This window comes from Callospermophilus lateralis, chromosome 14 (genome assembly GCF_048772815.1).
Source record: "Callospermophilus lateralis isolate mCalLat2 chromosome 14, mCalLat2.hap1, whole genome shotgun sequence".
In the NCBI taxonomy this organism is placed as follows: Eukaryota; Metazoa; Chordata; class Mammalia; order Rodentia; family Sciuridae; genus Callospermophilus; species Callospermophilus lateralis.
The window spans coordinates 97,656,558-97,669,658 of NC_135318.1; the positions used below are offsets into that span (position 1 = coordinate 97,656,558).

The 13,101-nt window shown below is 37.1% G+C and overlaps 1 protein-coding gene across 6 annotated transcripts in view; it reads right to left on the reverse strand.

Moving 5' to 3' along the window:
- Rev1 (REV1 DNA directed polymerase) overlaps positions 1 to 13,101 on the reverse strand; it is a 77,082-nt gene that overhangs the window by 4,339 nt on the left and 59,642 nt on the right. For all 6 annotated transcript variants that reach the window (XM_076833672.1, XM_076833671.1, XM_076833670.1 and 3 more), the window contains 5 exons: positions 10,428 to 10,547; positions 8,222 to 8,442; positions 7,113 to 7,285; positions 1,909 to 2,011; positions 165 to 330 (listed from right to left, as the gene is read on the reverse strand). In XM_076833672.1, coding sequence (XP_076689787.1) covers positions 165 to 330; positions 1,909 to 2,011; positions 7,113 to 7,285; positions 8,222 to 8,442; positions 10,428 to 10,547 — 783 coding nt within the window. The remainder of the gene's footprint in view (positions 1 to 164; positions 331 to 1,908; positions 2,012 to 7,112; positions 7,286 to 8,221; positions 8,443 to 10,427; positions 10,548 to 13,101) is intronic.

The following is a 13,101-nucleotide window of genomic DNA, read 5'->3' on the forward strand; positions in this document are numbered from 1 at the left end:
ATCCCAGGCATCCCTTTGTCTGCTGTAAATACTTATTAGGGCCATAGTTAAAATGTGAATCTGTTCTTCAGGGCAAAATTTACAGAGTCAGGCCAATTTGAAAATTAACTGCTTTCCCAAGGACATTATCAGAACCAAACAAGAACCATGTGACAACCACCAACCTTCCCTGTGCTCCTCTTCTGTGGACTTCTTAGCTTTCTGAACTTGGAAGAGGTCACGGACAGAATGTGACCCACCAGGAAAATGGCTTGGCTGAACTGAAAGGCGACTGGAACATGTGGAATGGTTTGGATTAGTAGGAATCAGCTGATTCACATGAATCCCAACCTAGAACCAGAATAAAGAGTATGTTTCTAGGAAAACAGATATGAATTTTGCTCAGCAAAATTCTCATCTAATCCTTTTTTAAAAACTATCTTCTAGATCTTGTTTTTAGAACAAAGGGTTAAATGAAAATATTCAAATACAGTCTTCTATGAGATTCATTAAAAAATATGACTTTTAGGGAAGCAATTAAGCAGTTCTCTCAACCTTGAGTATCCAACTCATCTCAAATGTGCTACAATGTCTGGAAAGTCAGGAAAATCAAACAAGTAGAATATTGTATTCCACTGATATGCTAATCAACTAAGGTTTTGAAAGTAGGATTTAAATGTAAGAAATTAATTAACTTGGGATTAGGGATGCAGTTTAGTAGTGAAGCACGTGCTGGGTATATGCTAGGCCCAGGATTCAAAGCCCCACCACCCCAAATAGGGAATATTGTGGCAACTTTCCTTCACTGACCATTTTTCTTTTTAAAAATTAAATATTTTTCAAGTAAAAAATGAGGAGAGGAGATGAGCAACAGGTACACTGCAAGTTACTACTATCTCCCCCACCATAAACTATTAAAAAACATTCAGGAAAAAGTTTCAATTATGGCTGATATACTGACTTTAATCCTTCTACAATGAACTAAAAAACTACCCTTACTCATCTGGGTACCCAGAAGTAAACCTATGAAGTTCATCTTAAGAACAGAAATGTGAGGTGTGATTTGGGTGGGGTGGGAGGCCTTCTGCCCGTCTAAAGCCATTTGTTCAGGCCTGTGATTTTTCTCTTTTGATCATCAAACTACAGACATCAGAATAAATTTTTAAAAAGACCTCAAAGTTACAGGATTTACAGATTCAGACTTCTCAGTGCTATCCACTTCTAAGGAAACAAAAACAGGAAAAACAATACAATGCATATAAAAATTAACCTTTGGTTAACTGAGGGAAAGGTACTATAAAACATAAGGTCTCTGGGACTGGGGTTGTGGCTCAGCAGTAGAGTGCTCGCCTAGCATGTGTGAGGCCCTGGGTTTGATCTTCAGCACCACATAAAAATAAATAAATAAAATAAAGGTACTGTGTCCAATTCCAACTAAAAAATAAATATTAAAAAAAGAAAAACAAGAAAAAATAATAAGGTCTCTGCCAGGCACAGTGGTATATGCCTTTAATCCCATTGACTTGGGAGGCTAAGGCAGGAGAATCTCAAATTCAAGGCCAGCTTGGGCAAAATAAGCAAGACTTTATCTCAAAAAATAAAAGTAAAGGGCTGGGGGTGAACTCTGGTACAGCACCACTGGGTTTAATCCCCAATACCAAAAATAAACCCTACGATACAGAATTGTTGATCTAAGCATAAAATAGTTTCCATAGCAAATAAGACTACTCTCTCAAGTCTAAAGAGCTCAGATCTGATGAGAAAGTCAAATTTACCTTAGATTAACTCAAAGGAGCTGAAGACCTGTAATATCAACTTCCTATTCCCTACCATGAAATATGCAGAAAAACTGGTTATCCATATGTAGAAAAAGAGACCAAGCCACAAATGAAGCTTACAACATTACAGAGTTTAATGTCACACACTTACCCCTCTCATATCTGATATATTTAGTTTCATTGTATGAAACATGTTCAACGTAGCCTTTCCAATTATTTTTGCACTGTCTGTTGCATGGTCAAGAGTTACAGTCCTGCATTAATAAAATTAAAGATGAAAAAGGAGAAATCACCACAGACTTCACAGAAATATAGCAGATTATTAGGGACTATTTTGAAAATTTAGATTCCATTAAACTGGAAAACTCTGATGAAATGGATACATTTCTAGACAAATACATCTGCCAATCCTTAATTTTGAGGACACAAAAAACCTAAACAGACTAATAACCTATAATGAGACAGAAGCAGTAATAGTATTCCAACAAAGAAAAGTCTAGGACCAGATGGAGTCTCCGCTGAATTCTACCAAACCTTTAAACAAGTACTAATGCCAATACTTCTCAAATTATTCTATGAGATAGAAAAGGATGGAACACTTCCAAATTCATTTTATGAAGCCAATATCATACTCATACCAAAACCAGATAAGGACACATCAAGAAATAGACCAATACACTAATGAACTTAGATGCAAAAATACTTAATATATGCAGAAAAGGCCTTAACAAAATTCAGCACACATTCATGATAAAAACACAGAAGTAGCTAGGGATAAAAGGAAACTACCTCAACAAAGGCTATATGTGAAAAATCCAAAGCCAACCTCAAACTGAACGGGGAAAGACTGAAAGCATTACCTTTAAAATCTGGAACAAGACGTGTGCATCTACTCTCGTCATTCCTATTTAATATAGTGTTAGAAAATCTAGCCAGAGCAATTAGGCAAGAGAAGGAAGTAAAATGAATAAAAAACAGGAAAAGAAGTAAAATTATGACTGTTTGCAGATAATATTATCCTATATTTAGATGATCTTCCAAGAGTAGTACCAAAAAAATTAGCAAAGTAGCAGGTTACAAAATCAACAGCTTTCCTATATATCAACAACAAATCTGAGAATGTAAATAGGAAAATAATCTCATTCACAATACCCCCCCCCACACACACACACAAAACTAACAAAGGGAGGTAAAAAGACCTCTACTATGAACTATAGAACACTGAGAAAGACACTGAAGAAGACTTCAGAAGATGGAAAGATCTCCCATGTTCGTGTATTGGCATGAATTAATATTGCTAAATGGCCATACTACCAAGAGCAATATATAGATTCGATAACAACCGCCAACAAATTAGCCAAAAAATTCTAAGCTAAAGGGAATCACAATACCTGCCTTCGAATTATACTACAGAGCTATAGTACCAAAAACTACATGGTAATAACATAAAAACAGACACACAGACCAATGGAATAGATTGGAAGGCACAGAGACAAACTCACACATCTACAGTTATGTGATCCTTGACACCCTTTTTAAAAATAGTGTTGGAAAAACTGGTTATCCATATGTAGAAGAATAAAAATCCCTTTTCTCTCACCCTGCTCCCAGCACCAAAAAAAAAAAAAAAAAAAAAAATCAACTTAAAATGGATCAAGGACCTAGGAATTAGACTAGAAACTATGCAATTCCTAGAAGAAAATGTAGGATTAACACTCCTGAACAGAGGCACAGGCACACCCCAAATGCTCAGGAATTAGTACCACGAGTTAATAAATGGAATGGCATCAAATTAAAAAGCTTCAGCACAGCAAAGGAAACAATTAGGAATGCAAAGAGAGAACCTAGAGAATGGAAGAAAATCTTTGCTAGTTACTCTTCTGACAGAATCAATACCTAGAGAATATAAAGAACTCAAATTTATCACCAAAAAAGCAAATAACTCAATAAATGAGTACATGAATTAAACATACTTCTAAAAGGAAGAAATGTAAAAAAAAAGGCCAAAAATGAATGAAAAAAAAAAAAGCTCAATATCATTAGCAATTAGGGAAATAAAATCAAAACTACAGAGATTTCATCTCACATCGGTGAGAATGGCGCCATCAAGAGTACAAACAATAGGTCAGGCACAGTAGCACATGCCTGTAATCCCAGCGGTTTGGGAGGCTGAGGCAAGATGATTGAGAGTTCAAAGTCAGGCTCAGTAAGTTGGTGAGACCCTGTCTCAAAATAAAATATTTAAAAGGGCTAGAGGTGAGGCTCAGTGATTAAGTGTTCCTGGGTTCAATCCCTGGTACCAAAAAAAAAGAATATAAAGAATAATAAATGCTGGAGAGGATGTGGAGAAAAAAGGAACACTTTTACACTGATAATGGGATTGTAAATTAGTACAACCACTATGGAAATCAGTATGGCAGTTCTTCAAAAGACTAGGCATGGAACCATCATGTGACCCAGCTATACCACTCCTTTATATTTATCCTATAGGGATACATGCATGTCCATGTTTACAGCAGCACAATTCACAATAGCCAAACTATAAAACCAGCCTAAGTATTCATCAATGGATAAGGAAAATGGGGTATATATTTACACAATGGAATTTTATTCAGCCTTAAAGAAAAATGAAATTATGTCATTTGCAGGAAAATGGATGGAACTGAGGACCATCATGTCAAGTGATATAAGCCTAACTCAGAAAGTCAAAAGTCATTATATTTTCTTTCATGTGGAAGCTAGAGAAGAAAACAGAAAAGAAAAAGGGGTGTGTGTGTGTGTGTGTGTGTGTGTGTGTATGTGTGTGGGGTTTGGGGATCTCATCAAAATCAAATGCAGATCAGTAGAGGAGGAAAGGGACCAGGGATGGAAACAGGGGGAGGGGAGGATAAATGATGAGGAGTGATACTGGCCAAATTACATCATAACTGTGAGCATGTATTAATATGTAACCAAGAGTCTCTTCATTAGGATTTTACACACCCCCCAAAATGTAACTAGTCAGATAAGTGGTAGAATAACTTTAAGAGAAACAAAGGCTACATTTCCTATGTTTTCATTAGTACCTGGTAGTATGGAACTGTTTAAAGAGTTATACGATATTAGTTACATAAAAGTTTACAAAATGCATGAGAAAGTCTCCCTTGTAAGAAGCTAAATACCACATTAATTACACTGGCAGCAAAGAGGGAAAAGGAAAATTACATAGAACACTGATAATTTAAGGTGAATTCTCTAATGAAGACTCCATCTACTAAAAATTAAAAAAGAAATTTAGAAAAAGACAAATTTTAGTTAATGCATATACAATATATATGTTGCAATTAAAGTGTGAATACAAGGTAATCCAAGGTAATCCAAGGTTTTAGATTCTAGAAGAATTTTTAATTCATAAGATTTCTAAGTTGAAGTACAGTCAATATTCAGAATGAAAAGTTAATTTTCTGTTCTTTCTTGACTCATGTTTAAAGTCAAATCACTGAATAATTTCAAAATCTGAAATATGCTTATCCAGTACTATTTTCTCTTAAAAGATTCTATAAATGGAGTAACAACTCTGTGGATACTATGACAAGGAAAAATATGGGTTTAAAGGTCACAGGCTAGAATGCCGGATTCTTGGATTTTTAAGAACACATGAAAGAAAAACAGAGGACCTGCCAGCACTTTTAGGTGCCCCAAACACACTAAGCTCACCTACCACTCCCTACAGGGCCTTTGGGGCTTTGCTGGTGTGAACAGTATGTTCCACTGCAAAACAAAAAACTTCCAATTCAATAATAGATTAAGACCTCTTTCCCAGAAAATGTATTTTAAATTGGGTCAGATTTTCCCACAGAAAATATGTTTAAGAAGATAATCATATTCTTGAGTAAGGATCTAATTAAGCAGTTAAGTATAAACATGTCTAGTAACACTACATTTAACTATTACTTGAAAGATGTGGGCATCAGCACACTTACTAAAGTAGGTAACATATAATTGTTCGTGATAACGAAAAGCAGAAAAATTTTATAAACTCCATAATTTGTACTTCCTATTTTCACAGCAAACAAATGCCATTAATGAGAAATTTGGGAGCTTCTGTTTGAGTTATCTCATGACTTAACAGTATCACCACAACATAAATGGAATGTATATGATTGGCCCGAGGAAGTAATTTTTACTAAAAGATATAAATCTCTTTGTGGCTTTCATTGTCAAGTCTTAAAACTGTGATCTCACAGCCAAAATGTAGTACACTTCATAAGATGGTATGCAAAATCAAGCATTTTCATATTGGTCACACATCTTACATAAAATTTAATATTAAATGGCCTACACAACAAAAACCAGAGTTTTAAAAAATGCTTTCTACCAATTTTCAGCATTAATGATTACTCTTTTCATGAAGAGAAATTATACCTACATAAATAGTCTTTTCAAACCATTTTTTCAAGTACTACATCACAATCTGCTGCAAAAGCAGCAATAAGTCTTTTACAAACCACAACAGTCCCCACTGGTCTGCAGATTGGCAGCCTCGCCCTTTCTTTCACACCACACACTAAAAAAGAGTCTGGAGACCCAAGGAAAGGCTGCCAAGGGTCAGAAAGCCTACAGGTCAGTCTGCATATAACTCGCTGAGCCAGCTACTGTGGTGTGGATGTGGTTGGTACCCTAAGGGCTCATGTGCTGGAAGCTCAGCACTCAATGGCTGATGTTTGAGGAGAGGTGTTGAGACCTTCTTCAGAGGGGCCTGGTGGGAAGTAACTGGGTTAGGAACTAGTAACTGGAAGGAACTAATATACTTTTCATGGGATCCTAGTTAGTTCTCAAGAGAGAGTTGTTATAAAAGAGCGAGACCAGGATGGGGTTATGGCTCAGTAGAGCGCTTGCCCGGCACGTGTAAGGCACTGGGTTCAATTCTCAGCACCACATAAAAATAAATAAAGGTATTGTGTCCAACTACAACTAAAAAAAAAGAGCAAGACTGGTCCTCTCCTTTGGCTTCCTGTCTTGCCTGTGATCTCTGTCACATGTTTCTACCATTGCAATACCATCTGCTGAGGGAAAAAAGACTCACCAGGGCCAAGCAATTGCCAGTGTCATGATCTTGGACTTCAGAACTATAAGCTAAAGAATCCTTTTCTTTACAAACTACCCAATCTCAGGTATTCTGTTACAGCATTGGAAAATGGACAAATACAAGTATACTAACTTAAGAAGAATGACCTCAGGCCAAGGCCTGGCACTAAAGAAAGTCAAACAACACCACATTTAGGATTTTACTCAAACTCTTGATTTTATTTTCTATGAATTATCATAACCTGCATTAAAATGTAAATACCAACATTCCTTTTAAGATGAGCTTACCTGGCAATATTATCACAAATTCCATGGCCTCCAAATTTTGCAGTTTCTACAGGGGCACCTGGCTTTCGTACCATGATTTTGAGAGTCAAACGTTTGCCCTTCATGCTAGCAGCTTCAAGTCGCCTTTGAATTTCTTCTGAAAGATTCAGAAGGAAAGCTTCTGCCTCTTTTGGCTAAAGAAAGGCAAACGTGGAAAAACTCCCATGTTATTTTCTTATATGCCTAATAATTCTTTTCAAGTGTTTTAAATGTAATATTGAGTTAGAATGCTATTTCCTATCCTAAGCATATATTAAAAATAAACATTTTCATTACCTTGTTATGTTAGGTAAAAATACCTTCCCAATGAAGCAAAATTAATGGATTTTTCCCCCCTTTAGTACTGAGGATAAAACCCAGGGCCTCATGCATGCTAGGCAAGCACACTACCACTGAGCTACATATCCAGCCCTTTTTTTTTTTACTCTTTCTGAGACAGAATCTTACTGGCCTCAAGTTGCCCAGGTTGGCTTTAAACTTGTGGTCCTCCTGCCTCAGCCTCCCAAGAAGCTGGGATTATAGGCATGTGTCCCCCAGCCCAGCACCATTTCCATTCTAAAGGAAATGGGAACCACTGAGTTCCAAAATGCAGGCATTTATCAAATTTCAAATCTTTACGAGGTGTTGGGAGGGAAGAGGGAAGTTTCTCATCTATATTCCAGAGAGATATCCAACCCAAACATGTATTCTAAAAGAAAGTAAAAACTCAATCACTTGTACCACTACTTTCTAGATGCATGAATAAGTCAGATGAAACCTACTTTAACTCAAAATTTAAAATATTCAGCACTAAAAATATTTTTTCTGGTCTTTTTCTTTCACTGGAAATTGAAATAATTATAATCACAAATATTTTTTGACCGCCAAAGTATAATTTTTTTAATATCCTTCCCAAAGATCAGAATTCCCTTAGTTTTATCTGGGGTTCTAACTTAGCATGTACTGTCTCACAAAACTTTTTTGAGGTTTTAAGATATAATTTCAAACAATAAGAGTGTTATGGTTAACTGGAAGGAAAGGACTATGTGAAAATATTAACAACATAAAGTAAAATGTTACATGATCAGTACCTGAGTAAATCTTATTCCATAGTTGATCTCAGCTGAAATAGATTTTCTTTCCTTTTCAGTTCGAACTGGTCTATCATCCAAACCACGGCAGAACCTGTAAAGCATTTGACCTGTTTTGGGACCAAATTCTCTTTGGAGTTTTGCCATGGTCATATACTGTAAGTCTCCACAAGTTTTAATTCCCAAAGATGTCAACTTAGATTCCATTGAACGTCCAACTCCTAGAAAAGGGAATATATGGAGTTCTTCAGTTATGTAGGTCAAACTATTAAAATAATTTTATTAATGGAAAATAGCCAACACGTCAAAACAATTTAAAATTTAAGTGTCATCAAAAGAATGTAATTTATATTTATTTGTGACAAGCAAGATTGATATCTAATCCACAAAATCAACTAATTAAGAAAGATTCCTGTTTAAATGAGGCTACAGTACAACTTACACACTTTCAGATAATCACAGTGTTAGTGACTGTACCGTGACACTGGTAATTTAAAAAAAATTCATGATGGTTTCACCATGTTTTCTTTAATGGGTAACAGAACAAAAATTTGTAAATATAGGCCCAAATCCAAAACAGTTTATTTCTATCATATTGGACAATAGTAGCAACAGTGACTTGGGCTTGAAGGTTTCTAAGCAAATATTGTGGGGGGAGAAGGATAGACCTCCTACAATTTTATCAAAAGAATAATATCCCTGAAGAGGTAGTATCTACCTTCCTCGAATGGGCCAGGTTTCAGGATCCCTACAATCTTTTTTTTTTTTTTTTTTTTTTTTAAAGAGAGAGAGAGAGAGAATTTTTTAATATTTATTTTTTAGTTTTCGGCGGACATAACATCTTTATTTGTATGTGGTGCTGAGGATCGAACCCAGCGCCGCACGCATGCCAGGTGAGCGCACTACCACTTGAGCCACATCCCCAGGCCCCCTACGTTCTTTACTATAAGATACAGGGTACAAGGCTTGTATCTCACCCAAAAGATGCTGATGAGTTCTGCGGCTCTAAGTTGGGATCTTGGTTTTCCTCCATTTGCCCTTAGCTTTATAAAGGTATATACATCTAGGAATGCCTTTCCTAGGAAACCTGAATTGTGTTTCTTATTAAAGTGATTCAACACACTAGGCATGGTGGCGGAAGCTGATAATCCCATCCACCTGAGAGGCTAAGAGAGGAGGATCTAAGTTTAAGGCTAGCCTCTACAACTTAGTAAAACCCTGGCTCAAAATAGGTAATAAAAAGGGTTGGGAGGTCTCTTAATTCTCTCCTTTCCTTCTCTTTCTGTCCATGACACCCTCCCCCACTTCTTTTACCCTATCTCCTTTCTACCTCTTTTTTTTCTCTTCTCATTTCCCTATTTCCTTTGGTGCCTGTCTGCCTTTCTGTGTATGCTGACAGAGAATGAGAAAACAACTAGCCACAGAAAAACTAAAATGCAGCTAAAAACAAGTTTCTAAAATTCAGCAATATGAGGTCTATAATGTACACAGAGTGCTAGCTGAAAGCTGGGAAGGGGTTCAGGGAGTTACTGCTTAATGGCTCCGGGGCTTTCTTCTTCTGGACTTGAATATACTGAATACCATGGAAATGGACACTTACAGACGGTTAATGTTATGTGAGTTTTGCCTCAATAAAACAAGTTTTTGTTTTTTTTTTAATAGTGCTGGGGGTATAATTAATTTTATGTCCTTGGGTCCAATTTTTATTATCTGTAAAGAACAAACAAAAAACCCCACATCATCAAATAAATATTCTCTATCAATAAAGAAAATAGCATGTGTGTTTCTATTCTTCTGTAGGATATTATTTAAAAAGAGCTCAGTGTGCAGCCTACTATCTTGCTCAACATGGCTGTGTTAATTCTGGCTCCTATGCCCAGTGTGATCTTCAGTGGTAGGAACAACTAGCCAGGCCAGGTTCTGCCAGAACCTCTGAAGCAGTGACTATGACACAGGGGGGAGGTCAGTATGGAAGTGGAACGGACAAATTAAAACAAACTGATTCACTCCCCAGTGGAAGCTAATTGGAAGGTACCCCCCCCCCAAAAAAATGTCTTGATAAACCAAGAAGATATTCAATGTAGAATTTCAAATTTTCTTTTTTGTGGCACAATATTATATTAAAAAAAGATTACAGAACTATGAAAAGCACTAATAAATACTTTTATAGTAGATAAAAGTTTAAAGAAAAAAAATGTGTATTTACCTGGGAGATTAATAACTAGCTGACCTCTGATAAAATCATCTACTTCTTCAGGTTTTAGGTGGTACTGCCCATCTGGTTTTGCTTTTCTAGTTGCCATTCTAGCCAGGAGAATATTAGAACCTATAAAGTTGAGAAGACAAAAAGTGTTGTTCAAGAAATAGCTACAATTACCTTTAAAATTTCTTGACAAAGACACTTAAGATTAACTATCAAATTTCTAAAAATAATAAAAGTAAATACAAATCATTTTGAACAAGCATACACCTTGCAATTTTGGTAAATAATATGAATCTGGCTAAGATGGCTGGTGGATGTGTTTTTCTCTCTTCTAAAATACATACCATTCCAACATCTATTGGGATGTAGGATAGAGAAAGCAACCCTGAGACTTGGGGGTTTAATAGGAACTGAGGGCAATGAAGAGAAAGCAGTTCATTTTCCTAACCATAATTTCCAGCATAGGTAGTAAAATGAGGCCACTGGATAAGGAAAGAGAAAACCCAAAAAACCAGGACATGTGTCATGGCACTGAGGACAGGAGAGTCTTCAAAACACAGCTAGAAATGGGCAGTGCATCCTGATGTGTGGTGTGAACCAAGAAGGTGGAGGAGGGAAAGGCTACTGAGAAGGGCCAGGGAGCTATGGAGCTTGGCTGATAGGCAAACTTTTCCCTGAATGGCATCTCCACACACTAGAGAAGACCTGCACCAACAACATATGGAAGACTTCTGTAACACTATATGTTTTACTAGGGTAAATACAGAGATTCACAAGGAGTTCTAGAAAGTCACACCAAAATAATAAAAGTGGTGCATTTCGGGGAAGGGAAAAGGAAACGGAGTTGAAATATCAAGTGAGATTTAGCTTTAATTATATGTTTAAACTTAAAAGAATGTTATTTGTACTTTAAAAATAAGTACAATTTAAAAACAAAATAACTAAAATCTGTCTGACACTGGAATACAGAAGGCAAGACCTAAAGGAAATACCAAAAAGGATCTTCGGGCAAATAGCAAGGAATAAAATGACACACTTGAGGGGCTAGGGTTGTGGCTCAGCAGTACAGCATTTGCCTTGCACGTGAGAGTCACTGGGTTCGATCCTCAGCACCACATAAAAATAAACAAAATAAAGAAATTGTGTCCATGTACAACTTAAAAAATTTTTTTTCAAAGTGACACACTTAATACACTAGCCAGAATTAATACACTGTCAGCGTATTACTCTTTTTGGTACTAAGGATTGATTGTACCAGGGAGCTTAACCACTGAACCACATCTCCAGCCCTTTTTATTTTTTATTTTGAAACAGGGTCTTTCTGAGTTGCTGCAGCTGGCTTTGTATTTGTGATCTTCCTACCTTAGCCACTGGAATTACAGGTCTGGCTAATCATTTTATTATTTTTAACATGCTAGGATATTCTGACATCTTAAAAATCTTGCTGGCCGAATCTCTTTCATGCCTTGGGAGAGACCACCCTCCCAGGACTAACTAAACTCCTAAAACGGTAAGCCACTTACCTGAAAACACACCTTTGACATGTAGGCCAGCCATCCCTACCTTCCTCCTTATCAAACTCTCACAGAGCAAGGTAATAGTTTCTGTATGTTCCCTTATATCCCCCCGGTGCCAGCCACCAAGCAGTTAGAGACCATTCCCATAGTGAAAAACTGCCAGGTTAGACAAACAGCTAATGCTAAGCTGCTTCCTCAGTCCTGCCTGGCTTTTCCTGCAGAAACCTCAATGAACACTCTTTCTGCTGCTTTTCCTACTTCTGCCTCTTGACCATCCTGGTGCTTCCCTGGTGGCTCCACTGTATGGTGGTGGCCTGGCTCTGGAGAAATGGAAGCAACCAATTCTTTCAATGGGATTAGCCTCTCCTTGTCACTCAAACACCTGTGTAAATCCCAGGGGTAGTAAGGAGACAGGAACTTCAGAGTTTCAGCATGAGGATAGAGGCCTTATTAGTGGAAGAGACAATGGCAAACTAAGAGATTATCATCTCTACTTCCAAGCCTGTGGCATATATACAGTAGAGCAGGGACAGACGGGCTCCACTGGAGATCAGGACAACAGGGCTATTTTGACAGTAGCTACTGAGAAGTCAGAGAAAGGAAGAGTGACGCATAGAAGCACAGGTATGACGAAGAATTCCAGAGAGCACACCTGGAAGTGTTGACAAAAGAAGTACAGGTGGTCCAGGCGTAGTGGCACACAGTAATCCCAGTTATTTGGGAGGCTTAGAGAATAGGATCACTAATTTAAGGTCAGTCTCAGCAACTTAGTGAGAATCTGCTTCAAAATAAGTAATAAAGAGGGCTGAAGATATAGCTCAGTGGTAAAGTGCCCCTAGTGGAATCCTTAGTATCAAAAAAAAAAAAAAAAAAAAAAAGGACAGGGGGTAGAAGAAGCTGAAGAAACAAAATTCAAGGATCAAAACAGATGGAGAAGAGTCAAAAGAAACTGGAATTAATAAGAGCACTGTCATTTGGGGTGACTCTCAGTACTGAGTCAGCCAGGAATTACGTGTTTCAGGAAACTGAACAACAGAGAATAACAATACGCATACCTAACGCTAAATTCCACATCACCACCCTGCTTTAATATTACTTTAGCTCTGTGCCTTTTTTTTTTTTTTGGGGGTGGGGGGAGAGTCCACAAATATAATTAGACT